General features: G+C 50.6%; 1 protein-coding gene across 1 annotated transcript in view; it reads left to right on the top strand.

The window, feature by feature from the left end:
- Positions 1-27,970, top strand: part of VAV1 (vav guanine nucleotide exchange factor 1) — a 60,989-nt gene that overhangs the window by 27,001 nt on the left and 6,018 nt on the right. Inside the window, exons 3-22 of the mRNA XM_038772483.1 lie at positions 13,439-13,497; positions 14,153-14,218; positions 14,801-14,909; positions 15,001-15,096; positions 15,486-15,554; positions 15,897-16,000; positions 16,179-16,278; positions 17,281-17,376; positions 18,455-18,523; positions 18,755-18,841; positions 19,906-19,991; positions 20,511-20,643; positions 21,383-21,492; positions 21,959-22,060; positions 22,935-23,032; positions 23,339-23,361; positions 24,102-24,147; positions 24,602-24,738; positions 26,063-26,128; positions 26,583-26,614. Coding sequence (XP_038628411.1) covers positions 13,439-13,497; positions 14,153-14,218; positions 14,801-14,909; positions 15,001-15,096; positions 15,486-15,554; positions 15,897-16,000; positions 16,179-16,278; positions 17,281-17,376; positions 18,455-18,523; positions 18,755-18,841; positions 19,906-19,991; positions 20,511-20,643; positions 21,383-21,492; positions 21,959-22,060; positions 22,935-23,032; positions 23,339-23,361; positions 24,102-24,147; positions 24,602-24,738; positions 26,063-26,128; positions 26,583-26,614 — 1,688 coding nt within the window. The remainder of the gene's footprint in view (positions 1-13,438; positions 13,498-14,152; positions 14,219-14,800; positions 14,910-15,000; positions 15,097-15,485; positions 15,555-15,896; positions 16,001-16,178; positions 16,279-17,280; positions 17,377-18,454; positions 18,524-18,754; positions 18,842-19,905; positions 19,992-20,510; positions 20,644-21,382; positions 21,493-21,958; positions 22,061-22,934; positions 23,033-23,338; positions 23,362-24,101; positions 24,148-24,601; positions 24,739-26,062; positions 26,129-26,582; positions 26,615-27,970) is intronic.

Raw genomic sequence — 27,970 nt, 5'->3', positions numbered from 1 at the left:
GAGGCCAAGAGAAGTGAAATGACTTGACCAAGGTCAAACAGCAGACAAGTGGCAGAGCCAATATTAGAACCCATGGCCTTCTGACTCCCAGGCTGGTGCTCTATCCACTATGCCATGCTGCCTCCCATGTTTGATATTTATTTTGTTATCCACACCCTTCTCCTCTCCAGTAGAACAGACAATTTGTCTAGAGTTGACCAAGCGTGATGGAAAAGATACACTGGGCTGCTTGGCACGGGGCCCGGTTTGAGCAGAAGAGGTTGGGGCACCTAAGATCAAAAGAACATAAATATGCAATATCGGATCAGACCAAGGCTCGGTTTTCTGTCTCCAATAATAATAATAATAATTATGGTATTTGGTAAGCACTTAACTTCGAGAATCAGCGTGGCTCAGTGGAAAGAGCACGGGCTTTGGAGTCAGAGGTCATGGGTTCAAATCCCGGCTCCGCCACTTGTCAGCTGTGTGACTTTGGGCAAGTCACTTCACTTCTCTGGGCCTCAGTTACCTCATCTGTAAAATGGGGATTAAGACTGTGAGTCCCCTGTGGGACAACCTGATCACCTTGTAACCTCCCCAGTGCTTAGAACAGTGCTTTGCACATAGTAAGTGCTTAATAAATGCCATTATTATTATTATTATTATGTGCCGGGCACTGTACTAAGCGCTGGGGTGGATACAAGCAAATCAGGTTGGACAGAGTCCCTGTCCCACGTGAGGCTCACAGTCTCAATCCCCATTTTACAGATGAGGTAACTGAGGTCCAGAGAAGTGAAGTGACTTGCCTAAGGTCACACAGCAGACAAGTGGTGGAGCTGGGATTCATTCATTCATTCAATTGTATTTATTGAGCGCTTACTGTGTGCAGAGCACTGTACTAAGCGCTTGGGAAGTACAAGTTGGCAACAGGGATTAGAACCTATGACCTTCTGAGTCCCAGACCCGTGCTCCATTCACTATGCCATACTGCTTCTCTTGCAGAGCACTACACTAAGCATTTGGGAGAGTACACTAGAGTACGTAGACACAATTACTGCCCTGTAGTTAGCTTTTACAGGAACATTATTAACACAGAAGGGAAAAATAAAAGTGAAATTCCAAGAACTGTCAGCCATATTCAGAATACGGCCCTCAGAGTCACTCAGTAGTATCTGAGTTCTCGTCTAAAGTGTCTCCTTTCCTTTGTTGAGCAGTAGTTTCAGCTCCTCCAATTCTTTGAAGTTAATGGTACTATGATCTAAACTCCACCCCATCAGAGGGATCTGAGCTTGTAAATCCGCTCTGTTTATCACAAAGAGCAAAAGGCACTTTTCGACATGCTTGTATGGGAGGGAATGTGGTTATTTATCCAGATTGTGTGTTCACATGGCATACATCCTGGCCTTTGAAATCAATCTGCAATGAGTGCCCCATATTCCAGGTCAGTGTGTTCTTGTAGGGTGAACAATTACCTAACTAGATTCAGCTTCTCACACACACAGGCATACCCCAAATTGGGGTCACTTCCATAGGCACTGCAATGCCCGGTGTCTTGTACATGGTGGTTTTACAACTAAAGTGGGCAAAACTTCTTCCTTTCCCCGTATAGTATTTTTAATTCTGAGAAGCCAGATATGTCTGTGTTAGTTGGATTTAATTTTCTTTTTCAGTCTTTTAACAATCCTGCTCTGGTCAAACATTAACTCTGCCTGCCTCCAGAAAGGGGTACCTGAACTTCCTTTGGCTGAGTTTTGCCGCTCATTAGTTCCCCTTAATTTCCTCCACTCACATAAAATTCCTTCTCTGGAGGATGTCAACAGAAGGCACATGAGTTTTTGGTGGTTGGGATCAGCACCATTTTGCAAGAGAGCCGTTCTGGCCACAAGTGTGACACAACTTCCCAGTTGCAGGACACTCTTGTAGAAGCATCATGGCCTAGTGGATAGAGCACAGTTCTGGGAGTCAGAAGGACCTGGGTTCCGATCCCGGTTCCACCACATGCCTGCTGCGCGACCATGAGCAAAGCACTTAACTTCTCGGTGCCTCCGTTCCCTCACTGTAAAATAAGGATTAAGACTGTGTCCAACCCGATTATCTTGTATCTACCTCAGAACTTAGAATGGTGACTGGCACAAAGTAAGTACTTAACAAATATTATTATTATTATTAAATCCGCCTGCCCGGATCTGTGCCAGAAAGGCAGGTCTTTCACTCTGCAGTCGAATTCTGCTTTCAGGCAAGGGACCCAGTAATTGCCCAGTAAATGCTGTTGATGATTGCGGTGGTGATGAAGGCCTGGTCTTTCTCTCAGTTTCAGTAGCTCCGCAGATCTGGAGAGCCTCACAGGGTTAAGTCTCCCTCACGGGACTGATGCCAGAGATGATCCCATTTCTCCTCAGAGAATCTTTCAAGTTTCCTAAAGGGCAGGGGAACTCAGTTTTTCTGTCCTGCGATAGGAATACATTCTCTCTGCTTTCAGCTTGCTTTTGCACCCAGGGCCAGATTGATGCTCCTGGAGCCCAGAGGCTAGGAAGCTTTGTGGGTCCCCTGTGTCATAATAATAATAATTATTATTATTATTATGGTATTTGTTAAGCACTTACTATGTGCCAAGCACTGTTCTAAGCCTGGGGTAGATACAAGGTAATCAAGTTGTCCCACCAGGGGCTCACAGTCTTAATCCCCATTTTACAGATGAGAACTGAGGCACAGAGAAGTTAAGTGGCTTGCCCAAGGTCACACAGCAGACAAGTGGCAAAGCTACGATTAGAACCCACATCCTCTAACTCCCAAGCCTGTGCTCTTTCCACTGTCACACTGATTCCATGCGTACAAGTCTTTCTCCTAATTTAAAGCAAAATTATCACAATTCTGGCACCAAGACTATTAAAGCTATACTGAACTTTCTTTTAACTAACGAAGCTATTTTGCAGCTATATTGCCTCCTGAGGGACAGGTACTCTGCCTAATTCCCACCTATGTAGTTTTTGCCAGTATTTAGTATAGTACTCTGCACAGAGTAAGCATTTAATAAATACTACTACTACTGTTACTGCTACTTAAAATATGGAGAATTAAATTTTAATTAAAGTAGCTTTAAGTTTTAAGAATTAATCATTAAGTTTTAATTAAGGCACTTTCTACCTTAGAACAACTGTTGAATACATCCCCCAAATCATAAATCATATATGGATATGTACATATAATCAATCAATCAATCAATTGTATTTATTGAGCACTTACTGTGTGCAGAGCACTGTACTAAGCGCTTGGGAAGTACAAGTTGGCAACATGTAGAGACAGTCCCTACCCAACAGTGGGCTCACAGTCTAGAAGGGGGAGACAGAGAACAAAACCAAACATATTAACAAAATAAAATAAATAGAATAGATATATACAAGTAAAATAAATACATACATAAATAGAGTAATAAATATGTACATTTCATGTATGTAATTATGAACTAATTTTTAAGCCCCCCCTTTAACCCAAGGTCCTGGGCAGTATCCTCTAAAGTCTCTGATTAATCCAGCCTGGTTTACATCCATGTGAAGAACCTGTACTTTCCAAACAGTGCAGTTCTTTTTGGTATACCCTATTCCCCAGATTTCATCAATATTTCTTTTCATTCTACATTTTTATCTTCAGATTTGAAGCTCCCTCCCTCCCCCACAACATCCAAGAAAGTGGAGAATTTTCCTTCATCCCACATTTCCTCAACTTCTGTGGCTCCTCAGTACAATTCAAACCTTTGCCTTTCCCCTACTTTCTTGGTGACAACTGAAGGCTATAGCATTTCCAAGTTGTAACTTTCTTATCGTCTTTGTCCTCCAAGTACCTTTTCTGCTGAGAATGCTTACGAAAACCTTTTCTCCCTGAATGTTTCTTTAGCTTTCAGTATGCTGCTTCCTTCCAAGTGCTCCCTTCCACTTCCATATCTTACCCATTCAGCATTCTTGACCCCATATGATGATCCTTTAGGTCAGTTGTCCCAGACCAATATGAATGGGAACCCTAATATAAAGGGGGGGCAGCAAGGTATATGACCAGGTGTCCTGCTATTGGTGGGTCACTCAGGCTTTTGAGGGTTCTACCTGCCTTTGGAAATCAATCAATGACATTTATTGAGTGATTACGGTGTGCAGAGCAGGGTACTAAGTGCTTGGGAAAGTACAATACAACAGATCAATCAAACAATCATATTTATTGAGTGGCGGGCACTGTACTAAGTGCTTGGGAGAGTACAATATAACAGAATTGGTAGACATATTCCTTACCCATAAGGAGCTTACAGTCTAGAGGAGGAGACAGAAACTAATATAAATAAATAAATTATAGGTATGTATATAAGTGCTGTGGGGCCGAGGGAGGGGTGGATAAAGGGGGAAAATCCAAGTGCCGAGTTGGTAGATGCAAACCTTGCCCACGGGGAGCTTACAGTCTATAGGGAAGCCCTCTGGCAGGGCCCATTAAGAGCCCCTCTTTCAGCCAGAATATTCTCCACCATGGCAAGTCACCACTGCCACGCCACCACCACCATGACTGTTCATTCAATCATTCAGTCGTATTTATTGAGCGCTTACTGAGTGCAAAGCACTGTACTAAGTGCTTGGGAGAGTACAATATAACAACAAACAGACATATTCCTGCCCACAACGAGCTCACGGTCTAGAGGGGGAGACAGACATTAATGTAAATAAATTACAGATAGATACAGATATATAGCATATGTGCTGTGGGAGGGAGGATGAACGAAGGAGCAAGTATGAGTGGCGCAGAAGGGAGTGGGAGAAGAGGAGAGGAGGGCTTAGTCAGGAAAGGCTTATTGGAGGTCCACCCTGGGCTGATACTTGGCATTTCTGGCCACACCAGAAACTCCAAAGAATGGCCCCAGAGAAGGCTGCCATTTCCACTTGAGTGGTGGTGGTGGTACTGGATAGACTAACGGCTGGCAACAGAGGACAGTGATGATGGCTTTTTTAAAAAAAAATGATATTTGTCAAGCACTTCCTATATGCCAGGCATTGTATTATGGACTGGGGTATATAATTGTGGTATTTGTTAAGCCCTTACTATGTGCCAAGCACTGTATTAAGCCCTGGGGTAGATACAAGATAACCAGGTCCCACATGGAGCTTGCATAGACTGTGAGCCCACTATTGGGTAGGGACCATCTCTATATGTTGCCAACTTGTACTTCCCAAGCGCTTAGTACAGTGCTCTGCACACAGTAAGCACTCAATAAATACGATTGAATGAATTATCGCTGTACTTTTGTTCTGTACTTTCCAAGAGCTTAGTACAGTGCTCTGCACACAGCAAGCACTCAATAAATGCAACTGAATGAATTCTAAGTAGGTGGGAAAACAGATATTGAATCCCCCTTCTGCAGATGAGGGAATTGAGAAAGAGAGATGTTCATTCATTCTATCGTATTTATCGAGCACTTACTGTGAGTAAAGCACCGTACTAAGCACTTGGGAGAGTATAATATAGCAATAATCAGAATCATTTCCTGCCCGCAATGAGCTTAGAGTCTAGAGATGAGCTTACAGTGACTTGCCCAAGGTCACACAGCAGGTAAGTGGTGGAGCAGGATTAGAACCCAGGTCTTCGGACTCCCATGCCCATGCTCTCTCCACTAGGCCATGCTGCTTCCGTGTATACAGGCAGTGTAGACATGCTGCTTCTGTAGATACAGTATAATTAGGTTGGACACAGTCCATGTCCCACATGGGGCTTACAGTCTTCATCCCCATTTTATAGATGAGGTAACTGAGGCACAGAGAAGTGAAGCGACTTGCCCAAGGTCGCACAGCAAGCAAATGGCAGAGGCAGGATTAGAACCCATGTCCTCTGACAACCAAGCCTATGCTCTTTCTGCTCTTTCCACTAGGCCAGGCTGCTTCTTGTGAGCTGCCCCCTCTCTTTCTCCTCCCCTTTTCCTTCTCTCTGTTTCTCTCTGTCCTCCTTTCTGTCTGTCTTTTGGGGAGAGAAAATCCCCAAAGCCTTGCGGGAAGAACAGAAAGTGGGGGGAGAGAGGTGGTAGTGCAGCTGAGAATTTGGTTGCTCAATTTGGGTTTTGATTGGGCCCCCTGGGCAAAGGAGAAGGGAACTCACTTGGTGAGACTGTGAGCCTCCTGCTAACGAAAGCAGAATTAAGCTGATGGACTTGAACAAGACTTCCTGAAGGGAAGTCCGCGCTGCTGCTCGACACAACCTACAAGGAGTAGGTTTTTTTTTTTTAACTGGTTCCTCAATAGCTGGCTGCCACCCTATCCATATCTGTCCAGCAGACTTTCCATCCCGTCTGCCCCAAGGAAAGCCGGCAGGGATTTATTGCTCAGCTTTCTGGTTGGGCTCATAGGGATACGGTCTGCGTGGGCTGCACCGTCGAGGTGTGGCCCTATATATGCTACCACAGGGGTTTTCAGCCGGGTTTTTTAAGCAGCTGCACTTCTTAAGACCCCCACCCCCGATACCCCCCCAAACTAGCACCTGCCTCATGCCTCCCACCATTACCCTCAGCTCTCCCCGTCCGCCTGCCGGGGCCAGAGCCAGAGCTGGGGGAGCAGAGCAGCAGCCGCAGCAGCAGCAGCAGCGGTCGGAGCAGGTGAAACCAGAAACTTTTCCTGCTGTTGCCATTGCCACCAAACCCCTTGGAGTTCGTGCTTTTGAGGCGGTGGGGGCTGTTCCTGCTGTGCGGCCGGCAGAGGCTTGGACTCTGGGAGCTGGGGGTAACATTAGCAGTGGGAGCAGTTGGCTTTTTTCACCTGCTCCGGGAGTAGCGGCTTCATTTCTTATACAGCTCCCCAGAGGTCTTGTCTGGCCAGGGAACCCAGGAAGAAGCAGCTCAGCAGGGCCAGGAGCTGCCACCGCAATCAATGACTGCACCCACTTCAGTACTTCAAAGCAGTAGTAGTAGTGGTGGCAGTAGTAGTAGCAGTAGTAGTAGTAGCTGTCCTCTAGACTGTAAACTTGTGAGCAGGGAATGTATCTACCAATTCTGTTGTATTGTCCTCTGCACATAGTAAGCACTCAAAAATACCATTGGTTGATTGATTTATAATAATAATAATGGTACTTGTTAAGCACTTACTATGCGCCAAGACTGTTCTAAGCACTGGGGTAGATACAAGGTAATCAGGTTGTGGGAAGCAGCGTGGCTCAGTGGAAAGAGCCTGGGCTTTGGAGTCAGTGGTCAGGGGTTCAAATCCCGGCTCCACTAATTGTCAGCTGTGTGACTCTGGGCAAGTCACTTAACTTCTCTGTGCCTCAGTTACCTCATCTGAAAAATGGGGATTAAGACTCTGAGTCCCCCCTGGGACAACCTGATCACCTTGTAACCTCCCCAGTGCTTAGAACAGTGCTGTGCACATAGTAAGTGCTTAATAAATGCCATTATTATTATTATTAGGTTGTCCCACGTGGGGCTCACAGTCTAAATACCCATTTTACAGATGAGGTAACTGAGGCGCGGAGACGTTAAGTGGCTTGACCAAGGTCACACAGCTGATAAGTGGCAGAGTGGGGATTAGAACCCACGACCTCTGACTCCCAAGCCCGGGCTTGTTCCACTAAGCCGTGCTGCTTCTAACCCTACTTCTACTAGTGGTACTAGTACTACTGCTATTAGTAGTACAAGTAACAGTAGTAGTCATAATAGTAGCAGTAGTACTAGAAATGGTAGAAGTATAGTAGTAGTCCTCTAGACTGTAAGCTACTTGTGGACAGGGCAGAGAAGCAGCATGGCTCAGTGGAAAGAGCAAGGGATTTGGAGTCAGAGGTCACGGGTTCAAATCCCAGCTCCGCCAATTGTCAGCTGTGTGACTTTGGGCAAGTCACTTAATCAATCAATCGTATTTATTGAGCGCTTACTGTGTGCAGAGCACTGTACTAAGCACTTGGGAAGTACAAGTTAGCAACATATAGAGACAGTCCAATAGTGGGCTCACAGTCTAAAAGTCTTAACTTCTCTGGGCCTCAGTTACCTCATCTGTAAAATGGGGATTAAGACTGTGAGCCCCCCGTGGGACAACCTGATCACCTTGTAACCGCCCCAGCACTTAGAACAGTGCTTTGTGCATAGTAAGCGCTTAATAAATGCTATCATTATTATTGTTATTAACTCTGTTGTATAGTACTCTCTCAAGCACTTAGTACAGTTCTCTGAACACAGTAAGCCCTCAATAAATACCATTGATTGATTGATAGTGGTAATAGTAGTAGGATTAGTTGCAGTAGAAATAATAGTAGTAGAAAGAGAAATAGTAGAAGTTGTTGTCTTATGCTGTTGAGTCGTGTCTGACTCATACCGACGCCATAGACGCGTCTCTCCCAGAACGCCCCACTTCCATCTGCAATCGTTCTGGTAGCGTGTCCATAGAGTTTTCTTGGTAAAACTCCGGAAGTGGTTTACCATTGCCTCCTTCCGCGCAGTAAACGAGTCTCTGCCCTCGACTCTCTCCCATGCCACTGCTGCCCAGCACAGGGGAGTTCTGACTTGTAGCCGATTGCCTGCCACTCACTAGCCACTGCCCAAGCTAGGAATGGAATGGGTAGGCCTCTGCTTGACTCTCCCTCCTGTAGTCACGACTGCTAAAGTACTGGAAACTCTCCAGGTGCGACCCTGAGAGGGGAGTAATAGAAGTAGTAGTAGTAGTAATAGTAGTAGTAGTAATGGTATTTACTGAGAGCCCAGTGGGGGTAATGCATTGTACTCGGCTCTTGGGAAAGTACAACACAAAAGAAGTGACGTGTCCCCTGCCCGCAAGGAGCTCACACTTGAACGGGGGAGGCAAACGTAAGAATATTTCCAAATGGAGTAATCAAAATAAATAAATCCACTGTATAATCTTTTAGACTGTGAGCCCACTGTTGGGTAGGGACTGTCTCTACATGTTGCCAATTTGTACTTCCCAAGTGCTTAGTACAGTGCTCTGCACACAGTAAGCTCTCAATAAATACGATTGATGATGATGATGATGATAATCGAGCACACTTAGCTACCTAACCTCTGAGGGAGGATAAGAATAAATCCTTCTGTAAGTACCGGAGATGGTTGATGTGACTTGGGGATTGGGCATTCATAGAAAGAGGTGATGGGTAGGGACCGTCTCTATATGTTGCCGATTGGTACTTCCCAAGTGCTTAGTACAGTGCTCTGCACACAGTAAGCACCCAATAAATATGATTGAATGAATTAATGAATGAAAGATCCCCCTGGCTGACAGCTTGTTTGCCCTCGTGTTCCAGTATTGAACCTCCACTGTGCCAAACAGCCCCGGCCAGGAAAGCCCTATGCTTGAGGCGCGCCCACCCTATGAAGAAGCCTAGGGACTTGTCAGGCCAGGGCACCACCAACGTCTTTGCCAAGTCTGGAGTGAAAGGCCAAGGCAGTTTAAGAGGAACTTGATGGCTGACTTGGAGGAGACTGCGTGTTCTGGGTGCCAAATGAAGCTATTTCTTTCTAAGTCAGTCAGTCATTCAGTTGTATTTAAGGATCCCATCCCCCCAGCACACATTTCATAAACCTCAGACCCTGCAGTCTTTCCCTCTCCAAGGACAAACGCTGGATCCCACTGCCAAGGGTCTGGTACGCCTGGGCCTCTCTCTTGCTGGGTATGGGCCAGCCTCTTGCTCCAGGACAGGGGAACTTGAAGAGGATGGATAGATCAATCAATCAATCGTATTTATTGAGCGCTTACTGTGTGCAGAGCACTGTACTAAGCGCTTGGGAAGTACAAGTTGGCAACATATAGAGACGGTCCCTACCCAACAGTGGGCTCACAGTCTAGAAGGGGGAGACAGAGAACAAAACAAAACATATCAACAAAATAAAATAAATAGAATAGATATGTACAAGTAAAATAAATAAATAAATAGAGTAATAAATACGTACAAACATATATACATATATACAGGTGCTGTGGGGAAGGGAAGGAGATAAGGCGGGGGGGATGGAGGGGGGAGGAGGGGGAAAGGAAGGAGGGGGCTCAGTCTGGGAAGGCCTCCTGGATGGGACCAGGGCGCACTCGACCCGCCCTTTGGCCAAGGGCCTGTGCAGGGAAATCTTTCCCCTACTCTGCACCCAGCTCTGCTGCTGCTGCTGCAGTGTCTGGGTAGATTTGCATGCACTGCAGCTGCTCAGACTCCTAGGAATCCCTCTGAACCTAGCCGCGTGGTTTTTGTTCGTATCCGGTGGGGACTTGCGGTGCCGTCTTCTCCAGTTTCTCTTACCCGGGTTAGTTTCTCTTTTGCCGGGGCACGCTGGAAAGGAGCAGAGAGAGGGAGAGAGAGCGATCACTTTGATAGTCAGCCCAGCCCTGCAGCACTTATGTCCGTATCCTTATAGTCTCCTATTTTCCCTTTCGGTAGTCTGTTTCAATGTCTGTCTCTCACAGTAGACTGTAAGCCCCTCGTGGGGAGGGATGGTGTCCACGACCTCTGTTCAATCATTCTTTCCCAAGCGCTTAGTACAGTGCTCTGCACATAGTAAGTGTTCATTAAATGTGATTGATTGAGAGAGGGAGAGAGAAAGAGAGAGAGAGAGTGGCTTTCTCTCCTGCCTCGAGAGCTACACTGCTTCTGGCAATATCTGCAGCTCATCTGTTGCCCTGGTATCGGCTATGGGTTGTGCAATAGCAGGGACCTGCACTTTCCAGCTGCTCTCCCAAGCGCTTAGTACAGTGCTTTGCACGTAGTAAACACTCAATAAATATGATCGAATGAATGAATACTAACTGCTCTCGCTAAGGCTCACTTGGCTCTATTCCCCACCGCCACCCTCCCCCCAGCTCTATCTCCAGAGCGTTGTGGCCTTCTCGCCATCCCCAGCCGAAGCCTAAGCTGAAGTCCCGGGCATAAGCGAGAAGTTGTGGGTGTATGGCTCAGCCTTTTTGCTTTTTCTCGCTTCAAGGTGGGTGCTGAGCCCTGGCACCGTGATGCTTAGAGAATGGACTTGCAACCACAGCACTGGTTCCCAATCAATCAACGAATCAATCATTGGTATTTATTGAGTGCGTACTGTATGCAGAGCACTGCCCTAAGCGCTTGGGAGAGTCCAGTGGAGTTGGTAGGCACAATCCCGGCCCACAAGGAGCTTACATGCAGAGTGAGTGCCTGCCCCTGTGCCTGAAAGAAATCAGGCAGCGGGTCTAATATCTACAAAAATAGGTCCACAAACCATTGATCACTGAAGTCTGAACCAGGGCAGAAGCAGCCTGGCCTAATGGATAATAATAATAATGGCATTTATTAAGCGCTTACTATGTGCAAAGCACTGTTCTAAGCGCTGGATTAAGACTGTGAGCCCCATGTGGAACACGGACTGTGTTCAACCTGATTAGCTTGTATCTATCCCAGCGCTTAGTACAGTGCCTGGCACATAGTAAGCGTTTAACAAATACCTTAAAAAAAGGTTGTGTTCAGGGATGGGAGGGATGACTCCAGAGAAAGGGGAAGCAGCAGGGACAGAGCAGAAAGAGAGTCAAATCCTTGTCACTTTCACCTAGTGAAAAGCAGCGTGGCTCAGTGGAAAGAGCACGGGCTTGGGAGACAGAGGTCATGGGTTCTAATCCCGGCTCCGCCACATGTCTGCTGTGTGACCCTGGGCAAGTCACTTAACTTCTCTGAGTCTCAGTTACCTCATCTGTAGAATGGGGGTTAAGACTGTGAGCCCCACGTGGGACAACCTGATCAACTTGTATCCCCCCAGCGCTTAGAACAGTGCTTTGCACATAGTAAGCGCTTAACAAATGCCATTATGATGATGATGATGATTATTATTATTATTATTATTAGTGCTGGTCTGAGAACAGCTGCAGCAGTAGGAGGAGGTGGGGGTGATGGGGAAGGGGAGCTGGGGTGGGATCTTGCAAACTCTGTGGCCTGGGGATTTTGCCAGGGAGGCTTGAACCCGTTCTCCAGATGCATGAGTCAGAGAAGCAGGATGGCCGAGTGGAAAGAGCCCAGGTCTGGGAATCAGAGGACCTGGGTTCTAATCCCACCTCTGCCACTTCAATCAGTCATATTTATTGAGCACTTACAGTGTGCACTGCTCTGTACTAGTTGCTTAGGAAAGTACAATATAACAGAGTTGGTAGACACATTCCCTTGTCTGCTGTGGGCCCCTGGGCTTCTCTGTGTCTCAGTTACCTCATCTGTAAAGTGGGGATTAAGACTGTGAGCCCCATGTGGGACAGGGACAGTGTCCAACCTGATCTGCTTGTATCTACCCCAGCACTTAGGTACAGTGCCTGTCATATAGTAAGTAGTTAACAAATACCACTGAAAAAAAGAATATGAAGGGCCCTATTGGCAAGGGAGAGTGTAGTCTTTGCCATTCTCCCAGAGTCAGTGAAATAACAATATTAGGACCCAAACTCTTTGGAGGGGCTGGATCCCCCACCCCCTCACCGCTCCCAGGGCAGTCCCACCCCACTCTGGTTCTGGCTACTCACCCTACTCTCAGCCTCACAACACCTGTGGCCATATCCGTGATTTATTTTCATTTATTTTCTCTGGGAAAGTAGCATTGTCTAGTTGATAGAGCACGAGCCGGGGAGTTAGAAGGACTTGGTTTCTAATCGTGGCTCCTCCCCTTGTCTGTTGTGTGGCCTTGGCAGCTCACTTAACTTCTTTGGGCCTCAGTTCTCTCATCTGCAAAATGGGGATTAAGACTGTGAGCCCCATGTGGGACAGGGACTGTGCCCAACCCAATTAGCTTGTATCTACCCTCTGCACATAGTAAGCGCTCAATAAATACGATTGATGATGATCTACCCCAGCACTTAGTACGTTGCCTGGCACGAAATAAGTGCTTAACAAATGCCATTAAAAAAAAAGTCTGCCACCCCCCAACAAGGCTGTAAGTTTGTTGTGAGCAGGGAACATGTTTACCAACTCTGTTGTCTTGTCCTCTTTCACGTGCTTAGTACAATGCTCTGCACACAGGAAATGCTCAATAATCAATCAATCAATCAATCAATCATATTTATTGAGTGCTTACTTAATAAATACAATAGATTGATTGATAGATTAGTATAGTGCTCTGTCACAGGAAGCACTCAATAAATACCATTGATTACCAAAAGTACTTTCCCTGTGAACGTGGGAGAGTCTGTGCGGAGTGACAACAGTCCCCTTTCCTTCCATGGACCTCTGTGTACTTTCCCTCTCTGCTTCAGTCTCTCTCCCAAAACGCTTACCTACCCTCCCAATCAGAAGCTGACTCTCTGCTTCAATTCCCTCCCATGTGCCCCATCCCCAGAAGGCGACTTGGAAGCAAGTTTCCACATCTCCGGTTCCAGGAACCACTTGTGGGGAAGGTGCTTGAGACATTGCAAAAATCCAACTATCCTCATTGAATTCATTGCGAGCAACTGTCCGTCAGGAAGAGCCTGACCCTATTTGTTCCCGAGAGAGACCTCTGTTTCTGAACAGTGTCTTCCCATTGTAGGTGATTGACACCTTGTCAGTGCTGTCATGGACGACGGTGGCTCAGAACAAGGGGATTATGTGAGTATGGCAGTGTTCCCCCTCTCCCACCCCTCACGCTCTCCCCTTGGCATCTCACCCCTTGGCTACAAAGAAGCAAAATCAAGCCTGCCTCAGTGCTCTGCACCCAGGCTCTCTGAAAGGCTGCTGGTTCCTGGGCTCAGCCCAGTGGCCTGCAAAGAGTGGATATAGAACCAGTTCCAACTCGAAGCCCTGCCCGTGGACACGGGAACCCTGAGGGCAGCTCCGGATTTGTCTAACAAGATTGATGTATGTTTTACGGGGAAGCAACCGGGGCCAGACCATTTCAGCTGGGTCTGGGGAATGTGAGCTCCTGGGTTCAACTCCCCACAGTGTGCCATGCCTCAATTTCTTCATCTCGCTCATGGGTCTGGTGGTTCTTAAGTGTTTGGAGATCCAGGGATAGAAGGGTCTTTGTTGTGTGAATGTCCCAGCCTCACTGGCAAACCACCGGCTACTGAGGGACATGTCTTTGGGCTAAGGGGAAATGAGCTTTCTGCTGCTGGCGCCGGGTAAGCCATGGATCAGAGACAGTGGCAGGTGTTTGTGTGTTTGTGTGTGTGTGTGTGTGTGTGTGTGTGTGTGTGAGTGCGTTCATGTCAGAGACACTCTGGCCTCAGAAGCTCAAGCGCCTGCTTTCTCTTCCCCCATCCAGGCCCTTCCCCACCGAAGACAGCGTTGCGGATGATGACATTTACAGTGGGCTGTCCGATAAGATAGAGTAAGTACCCTCTAGGCAGGTGCGGGAAGAAGCCGGGGTCATCCAGCACCCCATCCACTGGCTTTGCATGTGGACCACGCCAGTGGCTCCCTCTGCTTTCCAAAGGCCCAAAATGTCTTCAATGGGCACGGCCCCGGACCATGTTTCATGAGTTCAAATCCCGGCTCCGCCAGTTGTCAGCTGTGTGACTTTGGGTGAGTCACTTAACTTCTCTGTGCCTCAGTGACCTCACCTGTAAAATGGGAATTAAGACTGTTAGCCCCTCGTGGGCCAACCTGATCACGCTGTAACCTCCCCAGTGCTTAGAACAGTGCTTTGCACATAGTAAGCGCTTAATAAATGCCATTATTATTATTATTATTAAGCCGGAGGTCCCGGGTGCTGTTCCAGGCTGAGGGCGGTGATGGTGGGAAGTGCTAGGGGTGTGTCACAAGGCACTGGAGGGACACTGGAGCTTGGCTTGCAGGCTACGTGCCCTGAGCTCAAATGGCCGTCCCCAGAACAGCTTAGGCCTGCTCTCCCTGTCACTGTGGTCGGACTAATGGGCCGTGTCTGGTTTTCTTTGCTCCCTTTCCTCGTCAGTGATACAGTGGAAGAAGATGAAGACCTGTACGACTGTGTGGAGAATGAGGAGGCAGAAGGAGATGAAATCTATGAGGACCTGATGAGGTCAGAGCTGACCATGATGCCGGTAGGTGATGTGGTGAAGGGGGAGGGTCCTGTCCCTGAGGAGTAGCCCCTCGACGGCCCTTTAAAACCCTACGACTCTTCTCCCTCCACAGCAGAAGATGACAGAGCTGGATAAGAGGAGCTGCTGCCTTCAAGAGATTAGGCAGACAGAGGAGAAGTACACCGATACACTAAGATCCATCCAGCAGGTGCTTCTCCAGCTCTGGGGTGGTAGGGGTGGGAGAGGGAGAGGAGAATGCCCTCCTCAGGTCTTGTGGATGGGGAGGATGATGGTAGGCTACTTGGGGGTGGGGCGGGGGCTCGTTCTCCAAGAACTCCGACTTCAGCTTTTTCCTCTTGCAACTCTAGTAGGGTGGGGAAGAATGTCTCACCCCCCTCTCTCTTCTTCATCCGTTGTGTACCCCCTTGCTCCTCGGCATTTTTCCGAGATCTCAGCTGTGCAAAACTAAGCCCATCCACCTCCGCCTATCCCCGTGAAATCAGGATCCAGGAGGGGGTTCTCATGGTCTCCGGGACCATCGTCCTCCGCCATCATCCTCATCATTCACTGCTCTCGTTAAACTGGGTCTGTTTGCAGAACTTCTTGAGACCGCTTCAGCGGTTCCTGAAGGCTCAGGACATCGAAACCATCTTCATCAACATAGAGGTGAGATGGTCCTTCTCTCCCCAGTGGCTCCCCTTGCTTGTTCTTCCTTGGGAGCCCAGGTGCAGCAAGGGGCCGGGGAAGAGAGGAAATTGGGTCCTGTCCATGCTGTACCCTGGGTCTCCTAAGTGCAGCCTATCCCGGGCTAGACTGGGCTGGGCTGGAAGTATGGAGCTCAGCCCAATCTCTAGGCAGGCTCTGGGTAGGCTGTACACTAGAGAGGTCAACCTCCTTCCACCCCACCTTGAACAACACTGGCCAACTCCCAGCCCCGAGCAATCTTAAGCGGATATGGCCTCGCCTGGTGGGCCACTGACCAGCTAAAGCCACTCTTCGGCCCCCCAGGACCTCGTGAAAGTTCACAGCCACTTCCTGGAGGATCTCAAGAAAGCCATCACCCACAACAATGCTCAGAACCTCTTCCAGGTGTTCGTCAAGTACAAAGAAAGGTGAGGCTGAGGCTTGGTTTCACCAAGGGGGAGGAAGAGCGTGGGAAAACTCTCCCAGGAGACAGGCCAGAGGAAGTGCGCAAGGCTCAGATTTTCCCTCTCAGCTGTCCCTGGAGGCCAGGACTCAAACCGCTGAGACCAAATTCTCCCGGAAACATGTGTGCTTTGGATTCCTCAGGTTTCTCATCTACGGGCGGTACTGCAGCCAGGTAGAGTCTGCCAGCAAGCACCTGGATCAAGTGGCAAATGCCAGAGAGGATGTTCACATGAAGCTGGAGGTTGGTGGGGTGCCCTGGTCATGTCTTTGGGGTTGGATCTCCTCCCCTCAGGGGTGGAGGAGGGAGATCCTCAAGGGCAGGGAATCTGTTGAATTGTACTCTCCCAAGACCTTAGTCCAGTGCTCAGCACACAGTGTCAGTGCTCAATCAATATCATTGATCGATTGGTTGATTGGAGCAGTGCCAACTCCCAGACGGAAGGGACAACGGGAGCAGCTGGGTATTCCCTCCGCTCTGCCTCCTGCTTCCTCCCGTTCCCACTCAGCGAGCCTCTTTGAAAACCCAGCTGGTCCTGGGGAGGCAGAATTGAGCCCATTCAAAGCAGGGCGGCCTAGGAAGCATGATGTCTGGAATGTTTCCCCCATGAGGCCTGAATACCAAATTGTTTGCAGAAGAGATTGAAATTCTCTTCCAAGACCTTCCTGCGGTGTTTCTGTCCCCATTCCTCCCCACCCCCCACAATCTGACTCTGGACCGGATTCAACCCAGATGGCTTTGGGGGCTGAAATGCTGACAGCTCCTTGTCCTCTTCCTCTTTTGCTTCTTTCTGCCCCCTCCCCTCCTTGTCCTTCAAGTCCTCCTTCTCCTTCTCCCAACCCATTGAGGGGGGCCTGTGATGTAATCTGAGCCCCATTTTTCCACCGCACTGACACTGCTCAACTCCACATTTGGGGAACAGAAGCAGAGTCATGTGACTGGCAGGGGGAGGGGAAGCACACCCCCAAACTTGACTCCTGGGCCTACCTTGGAAAAGAAAGCAAAAGCCAAACAGGAACCATGGAGCCGTTGCAGCTGGTTTCCTTCCCAAAGCAGGTTCACGTCTCCTCATTGGCCATTAGCAGCTGGTGTTACCTTGGCGCTTTTACAGGGTAAACTTGCTGCTTTCTGGACACAGGTATCTGATAGGGTCTACACTGTGGGCTGTTGATTTCCTTCCCCCTGGGGCATCATCAAAGGAAATCTCCATTTGGCCCTTTGCCTGATGTGCTCTTTTGGTTGAAGGAATGTTCCCAGCGAGCGAATAATGGGAGATTCACTCTGCGCGATCTCCTGATGGTGCCCATGCAGCGTGTGCTCAAATATCATCTCCTTCTGCAGGTAGGCCCAACCCCAGCAGCGGGAGCCAGTTTCGGCCAGGGAGGAGGCAGAGGGGGTGGAGAAATGCCAGCAGTGTTGCCAGGGCCCCCAGGCAGGAAAACCTGGGCTCAGTCAAGGCCGTTAGGAAGAGTTAGATCTGAGGCCAAGATGTGCACAGAGAACCACACACAGGTGCCGTTCTGGTTGACCAATCTGTCTGCTCTCAGGTTCCGTCCTCAGGCTCCCCCTTTTCTGGTCCTCAGCTCAGACTCAGTTTAGGCTGGTGGGGCCCGCAGGTCGTAGTATCACGCCATCCGAAAGAACTTTGAACCATCCTTCGGCCTCTCCCCCTGCCTCCGGGCAGGGATGCCACTAGCCCATCCCAAACAGATGGGTGTCTACCATATTGAGAAGTAGCCGGCCTTGGTGGCAAGAGCACAGGAGACCTGGGTTCTAATCCTGTAGCCGTGGGCAAGTCTCTGGACCTCAGTTTCCTCATCTGTAAAATGGGGATTCAATCTCTCTTCTCCCTCCCGCTTGGACTGGGAGCACCATGTGGGACAGGGACTGTGTCCATTCTGCTTATCTTGTATCTGCCTCAGGGCTTGGGACATAGTAAGTCTGAACCAATACCATGATTATGAGGATGATGATGATCAATCAATCAATCAATCAATGGTATTTATTGAGCACTTACTGTGTGCAGAGCACTGGACTAAGCCCTTGGGACAGGACAATATAACAGAGTAGGTAGACATGTTCCTTGCCCACTCGGAGTTTATGATGATAATGATGAATAAAGGCCCCCCCTGAAAGAAGCAGATGGAGCTGGGGCTCCCCATCTCAGTGCACCTGGCCCCAATTAACATCCAGCCTTTTGCCTAGCTCTGATCAGGTCTCAACTTGACCAGTTTCCTGTCTGGCTCCGCTTTGCCCCCAGCAACCCCTTGATCATCATCAATCGTATTTATTGAGCGCTTACTGTGTACAGAGCACTGTACTAAGCGCTTGGGAAGTACAAGTTGGCAACATTGATCCCCTTGGGAGCAGGGTTGGCCCGAGAGCTGTTGGGAAGCCTCCAGCTCTTTGTGATTTCCAGGAGCTGGTGAAACACACTGTGGATTCGACAGAGAAGGAGAACTTGCGGCTGGCGCTGGATGCCATGAAAGTAAGCGCCAGCAGTGGGCCCTGCGGAATTTCCCAAGCCTAGGAAATCACTGCCCGGCCCCAGGTCCCCAAGCTGGGAGGAAGGCCGAGGGCAGAGCCAGCCCATGGCTCTCACTTTTCTGGACATCCAATGCTCCGTTCTCCCTGGCAGCCCCCTGAAAGGGAGGTGGGGAGGCCACAAGGGACACCTGCATTCAGAGAGTTTTTTTATTTGCTTTTGTGCCCTGATCAGGATCTGGCCCAGTGTGTGAATGAAGTTAAGAGAGACAACGAGACTCTGAAACAGATCACTAATTTCCAGTTGTCGATAGAAAACCTGGTAAGTAGCCCCACCGGGCTCATGTTCCCCTCTGAAGCCCGGGAACACAAACCCTCTGCTCTCAAGTGCTCCGGTCTGCTCATCTTGTCTCCACTCAAGCGGCTCAACCCGGCACTTGGCACAGAGTAAGCACTTCACAAACACCACTGTCACTAGTAACAGGGAGCAGCTAATAATAATAATAACAATTCTGGTGTTTGCTAAGCTCTTACTATGTGCCAAGCACTGTTCTAAGTGCTGGGGTAGATACAAGGTAATCAGGTTGGACATAGTCCAAGTCCCTAATGGGGCTCACAATCTCGATCCCCATTTTACAGGTGAGGTAAAAGCTAGGGTTTGAGAGCAACTTGCTGCCTTTCTTGGATTTCCCCCGAGGAAATGGCTTTCTCTATTTGGCCAGCCTCCGGTCCCATCATCATCATTATGATCAGTGGCATTTATTGAGTGCTTACTGTGTGCAGGGCACTGTCCTAAGCGTTTGGAAGAGTACAGTACAACAGAGTTTGTAGACACATTCCTTGCCCCCAACGAATTTGCAGTCTAGTACGGGAGATCGACCCTCATGAGACCGGTCCCCAGAAGCTCATACTTCTTTAGTTGTCAGTAGCTCTTTGCCGTCTGGTTTGAAAAGGCGCAGTGCAGCTTAGAGAGTAGAAGGCGGCTCAAAGCGCCTTGCCGATGAGCAGGCCCCCGACAAGGCAGCAGACAACAGAGAAGCTGAGGGGCATATATGCAAATGGTCACTTTTCCGATGGAATTCCGGATTGGTTTCCCCCCGCTCCGGACTGTTCTGCGCAGCTGACCTGGAGTGGAGAGGGGCCACGCCAGCTGCCTCCCCCTCCTTAGGCCTAGCTGCTGATGCCTCTCTCTCAGACTCTCCCGTGGAGACCCTTAGAGGCAAAGGAAGTCCTCGAGGTCACACGAATAAAGGAGGCAGACCTCCCTGCCCACCCCCACCCCGGGGCTCTTGAGCCCCATGGGGGAAGGAAACCCAAGGCTGCTCATGAAACCTGACAGGGTTTTCCTTCCTGGTTTCCATTTTCTTTTCTTTTTTTTCCATCCAGAACAAATCTCTGGCTCACTACGGAAGGCCCAAAATAGATGGCGAACTGAAGATCATCAGCACGGAGAAGCGGTCCAAGACGGACAGGTGAGGCTGAGGGGGAGATTTCCCTGGCCCGAGCCGTCTCTGACCTCATCACCAATTCTGCCTGCTCCTTGGCCAGAGGAGGGCAGACACATCCTTCCCAAACCCACTTCATCATCATCATCATCATCATCATCATCATCAATTGTATTTATTGAGCACTTACTGTGTGCAGAGCACTGTACTAAGCGCTTGGGAAGTACAAATTGGCAACATATAGAGACAGTCCCTACCCAACAGTGGGCTCACAGTCTAAAAGGGGGACCCACTTCCTCTGCTGCTCAGCTGGCCCCCGGGCCTTGGGCTGTAGCTAGTTCTCAGAGTGACTAGAGGCTTGCTCCAGGTGTGGGCAGGGCTGTGCCTTTAAGAAATGGTTATGGGGACGTTCTGTTGTGTGAGGAGGGCTTCTCTGCCCAGGTAACCAGATGGATCTCAATACCGGCCTTTGCCTCTTTCCGGGTTGCACCGTTTTGGCTGTCTTCTCGCTTGCCCCCCTTCTCAGCCGTGCCTGGTTTCTTCCAGGTATGCCTTCCTTTTGGACAAAGCTCTGCTCATCTGCAAACGGCGAGGTGATTCGTACGACCTGAAGGACTTTATAAACCTGCACAGCTATCAGATCCGGGATGACTCCTCAGGGGAGCGGGACAGCAAGAAGGTGAGGTCAAACTTGCAGCTGCTGGCCTGACTGGCAGGTTGGCCGGCTGAACAGAGGCCGGGCCTCGTTGCCTGCTCCAGGATGGTTCAGGAATACCAAGGGCCTCTGCCCTTTCCATTCTGTAGGGAGTCTCACCTAGAGATGCCGGGGATTCGCTGCCCACCCACTTCCACATCAAACAGGAACTCCTTACCATCACCTTTAAAGCCCTCAATCAGCTTTCCCCCTTCTATCTTACCTCACTGATCTACTATAGCCTAGCCTGCACACTTCACCCCTCCAACACCAACCTACTCACTGTAACTTAATCTCATCTACCTCACCGCTGACCCCTCGCCCACATCCTCCCTCTAGCCTAGAGCTCCCTCCCCCTTCATATCTGACAGACCACTACTCCCCCCACCTTCAAAGTCCTATTAAGGCCACATCTCCTCCAAGAGGCCTTCCCCGGTTAAGTCCTCTTTTCCTCAACTTCCTCTCCCTTCTGTGTCACCTATGCACTTGGAACTGCCCCCTTTAAGCACTTGATATTCACCCCACCCTCAACCCCACAGCACTTACGTACATATCTGTAATTTATTTTAATATTTGTCTCCCACTCTAGACTGTAAACTCTTGGTGGGCAGGAACTGTGTCTACCAACTCTGTTGTATTATACTCTCCCAAGCGCTTAGTCCAGTGCTCTGCATTGATCAATGGACTGAATGCCGAGGCAATACTGAAACTCTTCTCCTTGCAGTGGACTCACATGTTTCTCCTGATCGAGGATCAGGGCCCCCATGGCTATGAGCTCTTCTTCAAGACCCGGGAGCTGAAGAAGAAGTGGATGGAGCAGTTTGAAATGGCCATGTGAGTCCCCAGCCCCTCCCCGACCTCTTCCCCTGGCTGCCCGGTTGGTGCTTCTGCTCCCCAAGGATGCTCCCAAGTCAGCCCGGGACCTCCTGCCACCTCCCGCAGCCCCTTTCTCCTTTTTGCCCAGTCAGTTAGGTACTTCGGGGCTGTGTGTGTGTGTGTGTGTGTGTGTGTGTGTGTGTGTGTGTGTGTGTGTGTGTGTTTGTGTACGTGCACGCACGTGTGAGACAGGGGTGTGTGAGGGGGTAAGAAGTGTCCCACCTGCTAGACCTTGTGGAAAATCCCCAGGGGCCATGGTGTTTGCCTCAGGCTCTTTCCCCGTCTTGTCCCTTGCCTTCACCTCTCTTGCTCCCATCCACCGGAGATCCCTCCAGAGATCCCAGACGCTTCTTGGGCTTTGAAAGTATGTCCTGACCAGCTGGCCTTGACCCTGCCTCTCCATCTTCCCTTTGGGTTCATGTAGATCCAATATCTACCCTGAGAATGCCCTGGCGAACGGCCACGAGTTCCAGATGTACTCCTTCGAGGAGACCGCCTCGTGCAAGTCCTGCCAGATGCTGCTGAGGTTGGGGGGTGCTGCCTCGGGTCCCGGAGAGTGGGGGTGGGGCGGCGAGGGGGGTGGGCAGACTAATGGCTGTGGGTCCCTCCTCAAGAGCTCTGTGCTCTCGTCATCCCTCCACCCCGGCCCAGCCTCGTGGGAAGCTGCTCCCCTGATGGGCAGAAGAGCATGGCTACCCAAAAGCCAGTCCACTGGTGACTCTGGGGCCATGTCTTGTTGCTGTGGGTTTTTTTTCTGATGTCATCTGTTGTGGGGGTGTGGGGGGGCACCCGGGACTAGGGGGAGAGAAGAGGGAGGTCGCTAGGAAGCCACCACACCTCCTCGCCCTGTCCCAAACAGGGACAACTCTTGGCCCTGGATGACTCAGGCCAGGCAGTGGCTACTCCTGGTGCTCGTGCCAGAGGGTGGGGCACCAAGCCATCCTGGAGGGGCCGGCAGACCCCTTAGCCCGTGCCACCCACAGCATGGCTTCTGTGCCCACTTCTGGTCCACTGCCTCTTCTCCCTTCTTGAGGCCTGGCTGGCAGCCTGGGGACCTCCCCGCTGCTCTCTCTGCATACCCTCTCCATTTGGGTGGGCCGGGCACCCTGGGGCCTGGAGTAGTGGCACGGTTCTTGGAAGGGACAGCCTGACTCCCCAGGTGACGGCAGCTCTGGTAGCATGGCAGGTGCCCTGCCCCTCTCCCCGGGCCCCTCCGAGGCCCCGTCCAGCAATGGCTAGGGGCAGCTGAGGCCTGGTTGAGGCATATGGCCCGCCTGGAGACAGGTCCGGGTGACCGTTTGAGGTCCCTCTGGCCCGAGAGTGCTCGGCTTTAAATTCCCAAGGGCTGAGAGTTGCTGATGCCTTTGTGTGCCCCCAACCTCTCTCTGTTCTGCCAACAGAGGCACCTTCTACCAGGGCTACCGCTGCAACCGCTGCCGGGCGCCAGCCCACAAGGAGTGCCTGGGGAGGGTCCCCCAATGTGGAAAGCATTGCTCAGGTATCCCCAGGAGGGGCCCGTGCTCCCCATCCCTCCACCCCTCCAGGGTGTCATACCCCTCTAAGGACCTCGGTCCTCTGGGGTGAGAGGGCAGAGAGAGAAACCACCCTCTGGGTGCTGGGCTTACTGCCTCAGTTCTCTGTGGCCTGGTGACAGGCCATAGGGAGGGCAGCTGGGGGGGCCTCTGGGGGATGGAGGCGGAGGGACCAGAGTGGGCAGCTCTGGCAGGAACCCCTCTGGCCTCCTCACTCACCATGTTAATCTAATGTTCTGGTTTCTTCCCCCACTTCTCTCCATTTCACACAGAGTTTGGGTCAACTGTGAAAAAGGTAAAAACCAGCAGTTTCCCTGTACAATTCTTGGCAGAGTCTCTCGCTGCTTCTCCACAGTGTCTTTCTCTGGTTCTGGGGCAGAGCCTCTGGGAAAACCCCGGAAGAGAGGCAGCTCCTGGGGTGACAGAGGGCAGGAGAGAGGCCAGGAGCGTGGTGGCTCGTCCCCAGGCATCCGGCCTTGGGCTCTCCACACTGGGGGAGGTTGTGGAGGTCGGAGGGCCGAGGGTGCTTGTGGAGAGGCTGAGGCCATGGTACTGGTTCCTAGGGCAGGCAGCCCACGCTAGCCTTCCCGGGGATGTTCTATGAACCAGAAGTTGCTCAGAGTCACCATCCCATTACAGGGCAGTTAGAACACTAATCCTAAAGCCCACTACTTCAATGGGGCAGTCGGGGTCGGCGGCGGCCGGCAGAAAGGCTCCGCACCAGCTCTTGGCTGAGCTCGAGGCAAGCCCTGAGGCTCCCAACCCCCCCGGCTGGGGTCCCGGTGGTTAGCGGGATTGAGTGAGCTGCAGGTCTTGAGGCTGGGGGTGGAGAGGTCAGCCCACCCAGTCTGTGCCCTGGAGCAAGGATGAGAGGAGGAGCCGCTGGGAGTCACCCTCAGAGTGGGGAGTAGAGGAAACAGATACCGGGATTCAAGGATGAAATCGCACGTAGCAGGGAGGCCTTGGCTGCAGGAGCCTGTCGGGAAGGGGCTGGATGAGTGAACCCAGCCTCCCATTCTCTCTCTCTCTCTGTAGTGCAAGTCCAGCCGGCAGGGCCAAGAGAAGAGGAAGAATGAGCTTGGTAAGACTGGCCACCCTGAGCCCGACGTGTGTCCACTCTGAAGGGACAGTTGTGGAGAATCCCCCCATGCACTGGTCCAAGTTTACCCCCTGCTCTATAGAGACCCCGAGAAAGTCAAGGGCCCTGTCCACTAAGCAGTTTTTCCTAGCCCAGCAACTGAAGCTCACCCAAGCTCCTGTGCTAAACCGCTGGAATATCTGCTTGACTAAGTGGGGGCTGGATGATCCATTTGGCAACACACTTGATTTGGTTGGGTCTCTGTCAGGTCAATAGGTTGCTTACAATTTCCGTGGGCTCTGTCCCTAGGAATGTAGTTGGAGTTCTCCGTTCTGGGTCTCTCCGGTGGTACAGCATGAGTGAAATTCCCCAAGCTCCAGCCTGAGGGAACAGTCCCTCCGATTCTTTAAATGAACCTTTATCACCCTGTGATCGTGTATAATAATTGCCTCGCCAGGTTTACCCAAGATGGAGGTGTGTCAAGAGTACATTGGACTGCCTCCTCCTCCGGTGGCGTTTGGGCCCGCGCTGCGCCTGAACCCTGGAGACATCGTGGAGCTGACCAGGGCAGAGGCAGAACAGAACTGGTGGGAGGTAAAGTCTCTGGCGGGGGAGGTGGGAGGAATGATAATCTAAGACTTCCCAGGCCTGTAGGGAGCAGATTATGTAACTGAGCCGCTCATTCGAGAATCTGTAGTGCCTGGCTTCACTGTCCTTGGGAAAATATCCAGGATGATGGTGTCTCCTGCCTACTCGACTTTCCATTTGACCCTCAACATTTCCACGCCCCCGCTTCCCTGCTCAGCCCTGGCCCCGGCCCGGGGCTGTGTTTCAGAATTGGGTCAACTGTCCCCCACCAGTCAAATGCTTTAGGGTCACCTGGGGCCAATTTGGAGCCTCTCTCCCCCACCTACCAATGACCCATAGCTGCCTTTCCCAGAGGCCTTAGGGAGAGGGCATCGGTGGTGCCCGGAGAAAGCTCTTTTGGGGCGAGAACAAATCATTTGCTGCTCCTTTTATAACAATAATAATAATAATGGTATTTGTTAAGCATTTACAATGTGCCAGGCACTGTACTAAGCGCTGGTGTAGACACAAGGAAATCAGGTTGGTCACAGTCTCTGTCCCATGTAGGGCTCACAGTCTCAATCCTCATTTTACAGATGAGGTAACTGAGGCACCTAGAAGTAAAGTGACTTGCCCAAGGTCACACAGCAGACAAGTGGCAGAGCCGGGACTAGAGCCCATGACATCCTGACTCCCATGCCCATGCTCTAACCACTATGCCATGCTGTCTCTCAAGGCTAGGCTGCTGCTTTAATAATAATAACAATAATAATAATAATAATGATGGCATTTATTAAGCGCTTACTATGTGCAAAGCACTGTTCTAAGCGCTGGGTAATTTACAAAGTGATCAGGTTGTCCCATGTGGGGCTCACAGTCTTAATCCCCATTTTACAGAGGAGGTAACTGAGGCCCAGAGAAATGAAGTGACTTGCCCAAAGTCACACAGCTGACCAGTGGCAGAGCTGGGATTTGAACCGATGACCTCTGACTTCAAAGCCCGGGCTCTTTCCGCTGGGCCACACTGCTTCCTTTAAGGCTAGGGAGCAGCAGGAGAAAGGCATTTTAGGAAGCTACAAGAAAGCTAAGTAAGATCTGAACCCCTGATGGTTTTGAGCCTGGCTGCTGACCCTCATCCCAGCTGAAAATGGCCAGCTAGCTGCATTTAATCGCTTTCTTTTGACCCCCCTCCCTCAGAAGAGCTGGAGAAGGAGCTTGCTTTGTTCTCTCTGTCCTTCTTGTCCCTAGTCCCCCATGCAAGCGGGCGCATACACAAACATACACACACACACAGACACCCCTTCTTGTTTCTCTGCTATCTGGTGCAGATTGTTCCCTCTCTGGGTTACAGGGTAGAAACACATCCAGCAACGAGGTCGGCTGGTTTCCGTGCAAGAAAGTCAAACCGTATGTCCATGTGAGTAGATGCCAGCTCAGCCCTGGTTGAGCAGGGGGAGACTGTTGTCATTTCTTTTAGCAACGTTTGCGGGGTGGCAGCCCCTCACCTAGCTCCTAGCTAACTACACAGGTGTCCGGGGGTCCCCGCCTCCCCACTATCCCGGGGTGGGCCTCGGCTGTCAGATTTCAAGCCCAGAGACATGGTGCCTGGGGCTGTTGATCCAGAACAAGGCTATTTTTCATTTTGAATGGGGAGGTATGTAGTGTACTGCTTTGAATGCCTTTTAAGGCAACTTAGCAAAAAGCCTTTGACTTCTAGGCTGCTTTTAAAGCTCCCTTTCCGCCCTGCCTCCCCAAGCCCCCACCCCGGGGCTCCCCCACCAGCCAAGCCTCCAGGGCAGGTGGAATGCTGTTTCTGTGCTTTTAAGACGGAATGCCTGAAAAAATGTGCGCTGTTTGGTTCTTTTTTCCAGGGTCCACCACAGGATTTATCTGTTTATCTTTGGTGAGTCAAGTTAGAGATGAAATATATTTCCGTTCTTCCAAATGCTGGCTTGCAGGATGCCCTCTCTTGCTTCGGTTCTGGGCTTCCCTCCCGTGGTGGGGCTTTAATGGGGGAAACGAACTCATAGAGAGAGCTGGGTGGGGACCTGCAGAGGTTCTGGGGCATGGCCACATCTCAGCTTCCCCAGGCTCCGGCAGGCCTGGCAGCAGAAGGAGTCCAAGGCCTAGCAGATTCCGCTTTGGCTGGGGGCCCTCCTGGGGCCCTGTGGGAAGAAGGGTGAAGATTGCAGTTTTCCCACGTGCACGGTGCAGAGCTCTTCATGTTTCCAGTTCTCTCCTTGACCCCTTCCAATCTGGCTTCCACCCCCTCCACTCTCTCTATGGTCACCAAGGACCTTCTTGTTGCCAAATCGCACGGCTTCTACTTCATCCTAACCCTCCTCTACCTCTCAGCTGCCTTCCCTTTCTCCTGGAACAGCATCTAACCTCGACTTCACTGACACTGTCCTCTCCTGGCCCTCCTCCTATCTCTCTGGCTGCTCCTTCTCGGTCTCTTTAAGCCGGATCTTCCTCCGCCTCCCACCTCCTAACTGTGGGAGTTCCTCAAGGCTCAGTTCTTAGTCCCTTTCTAATCTCCGTCTACACCCACTCCTTTGGAGAACTGCTTCGTTCCCTAGGCTTCAACTACCATCTCTACACAGATGGTTCCCAAATCTACCTCTCCAGGCTTGACCTCTCTCCTTCTCTGCACTCGCATTTCCTCAATCAATCAATCAATTATAGGGTGCAGAGCCACACTGAACTCCTTGTGGGCAGGGAATGTGTCTACCACCTCTGTTGTATTGTACTCTCCTAAGCGCTCAGTACAGTGCTTTATGCACAGTAAGCGCTCAATAAATAGCATCGATTGATTGATTCCAAGATTAAGGACTGTGCTCCATGTCCAGAGCCCTAGCTGAGCTGCCATTCTGTAAGAAGACCTGGCTGACACTACTACTGTGGGCCACCTGGTCTAAAGTCACAAGCCTAAATGAAAGGATTTACAAGCTTGTGTCCTACCTTGTATCTGCCCCACCGCTTAGCATAGTGCTTGGCACATTTAAGCACTTAATAAATCCCATTATTATCCTTGTTATTGTTGTTGTACTTTCCCAAGCACTTATTCCAGTTCTCTGCACCCAGCAAGTGCTCAAATAAATACTACTGATTTATCGATTGATTGATTGACTGACTGTCGTTGGCAGCCCCTAGCCTGGGTGTCATTGGGTGGTATGCCAGGCATGCTCAGCTCTGACTTAGGGTTGCCTCTGCCACCTCTAAGTCCCCCCACCCCGGAAGATGGCACCTGGACCAGCAG

The sequence above is a fragment of the Tachyglossus aculeatus genome, chromosome X1 (genome assembly GCF_015852505.1).
Source record: "Tachyglossus aculeatus isolate mTacAcu1 chromosome X1, mTacAcu1.pri, whole genome shotgun sequence".
Classification (NCBI taxonomy): Eukaryota; Metazoa; Chordata; class Mammalia; order Monotremata; family Tachyglossidae; genus Tachyglossus; species Tachyglossus aculeatus.
Note: the sequence above shows the minus strand (reverse complement) of the source record. Positions and strands in the feature narration are given on the sequence as shown.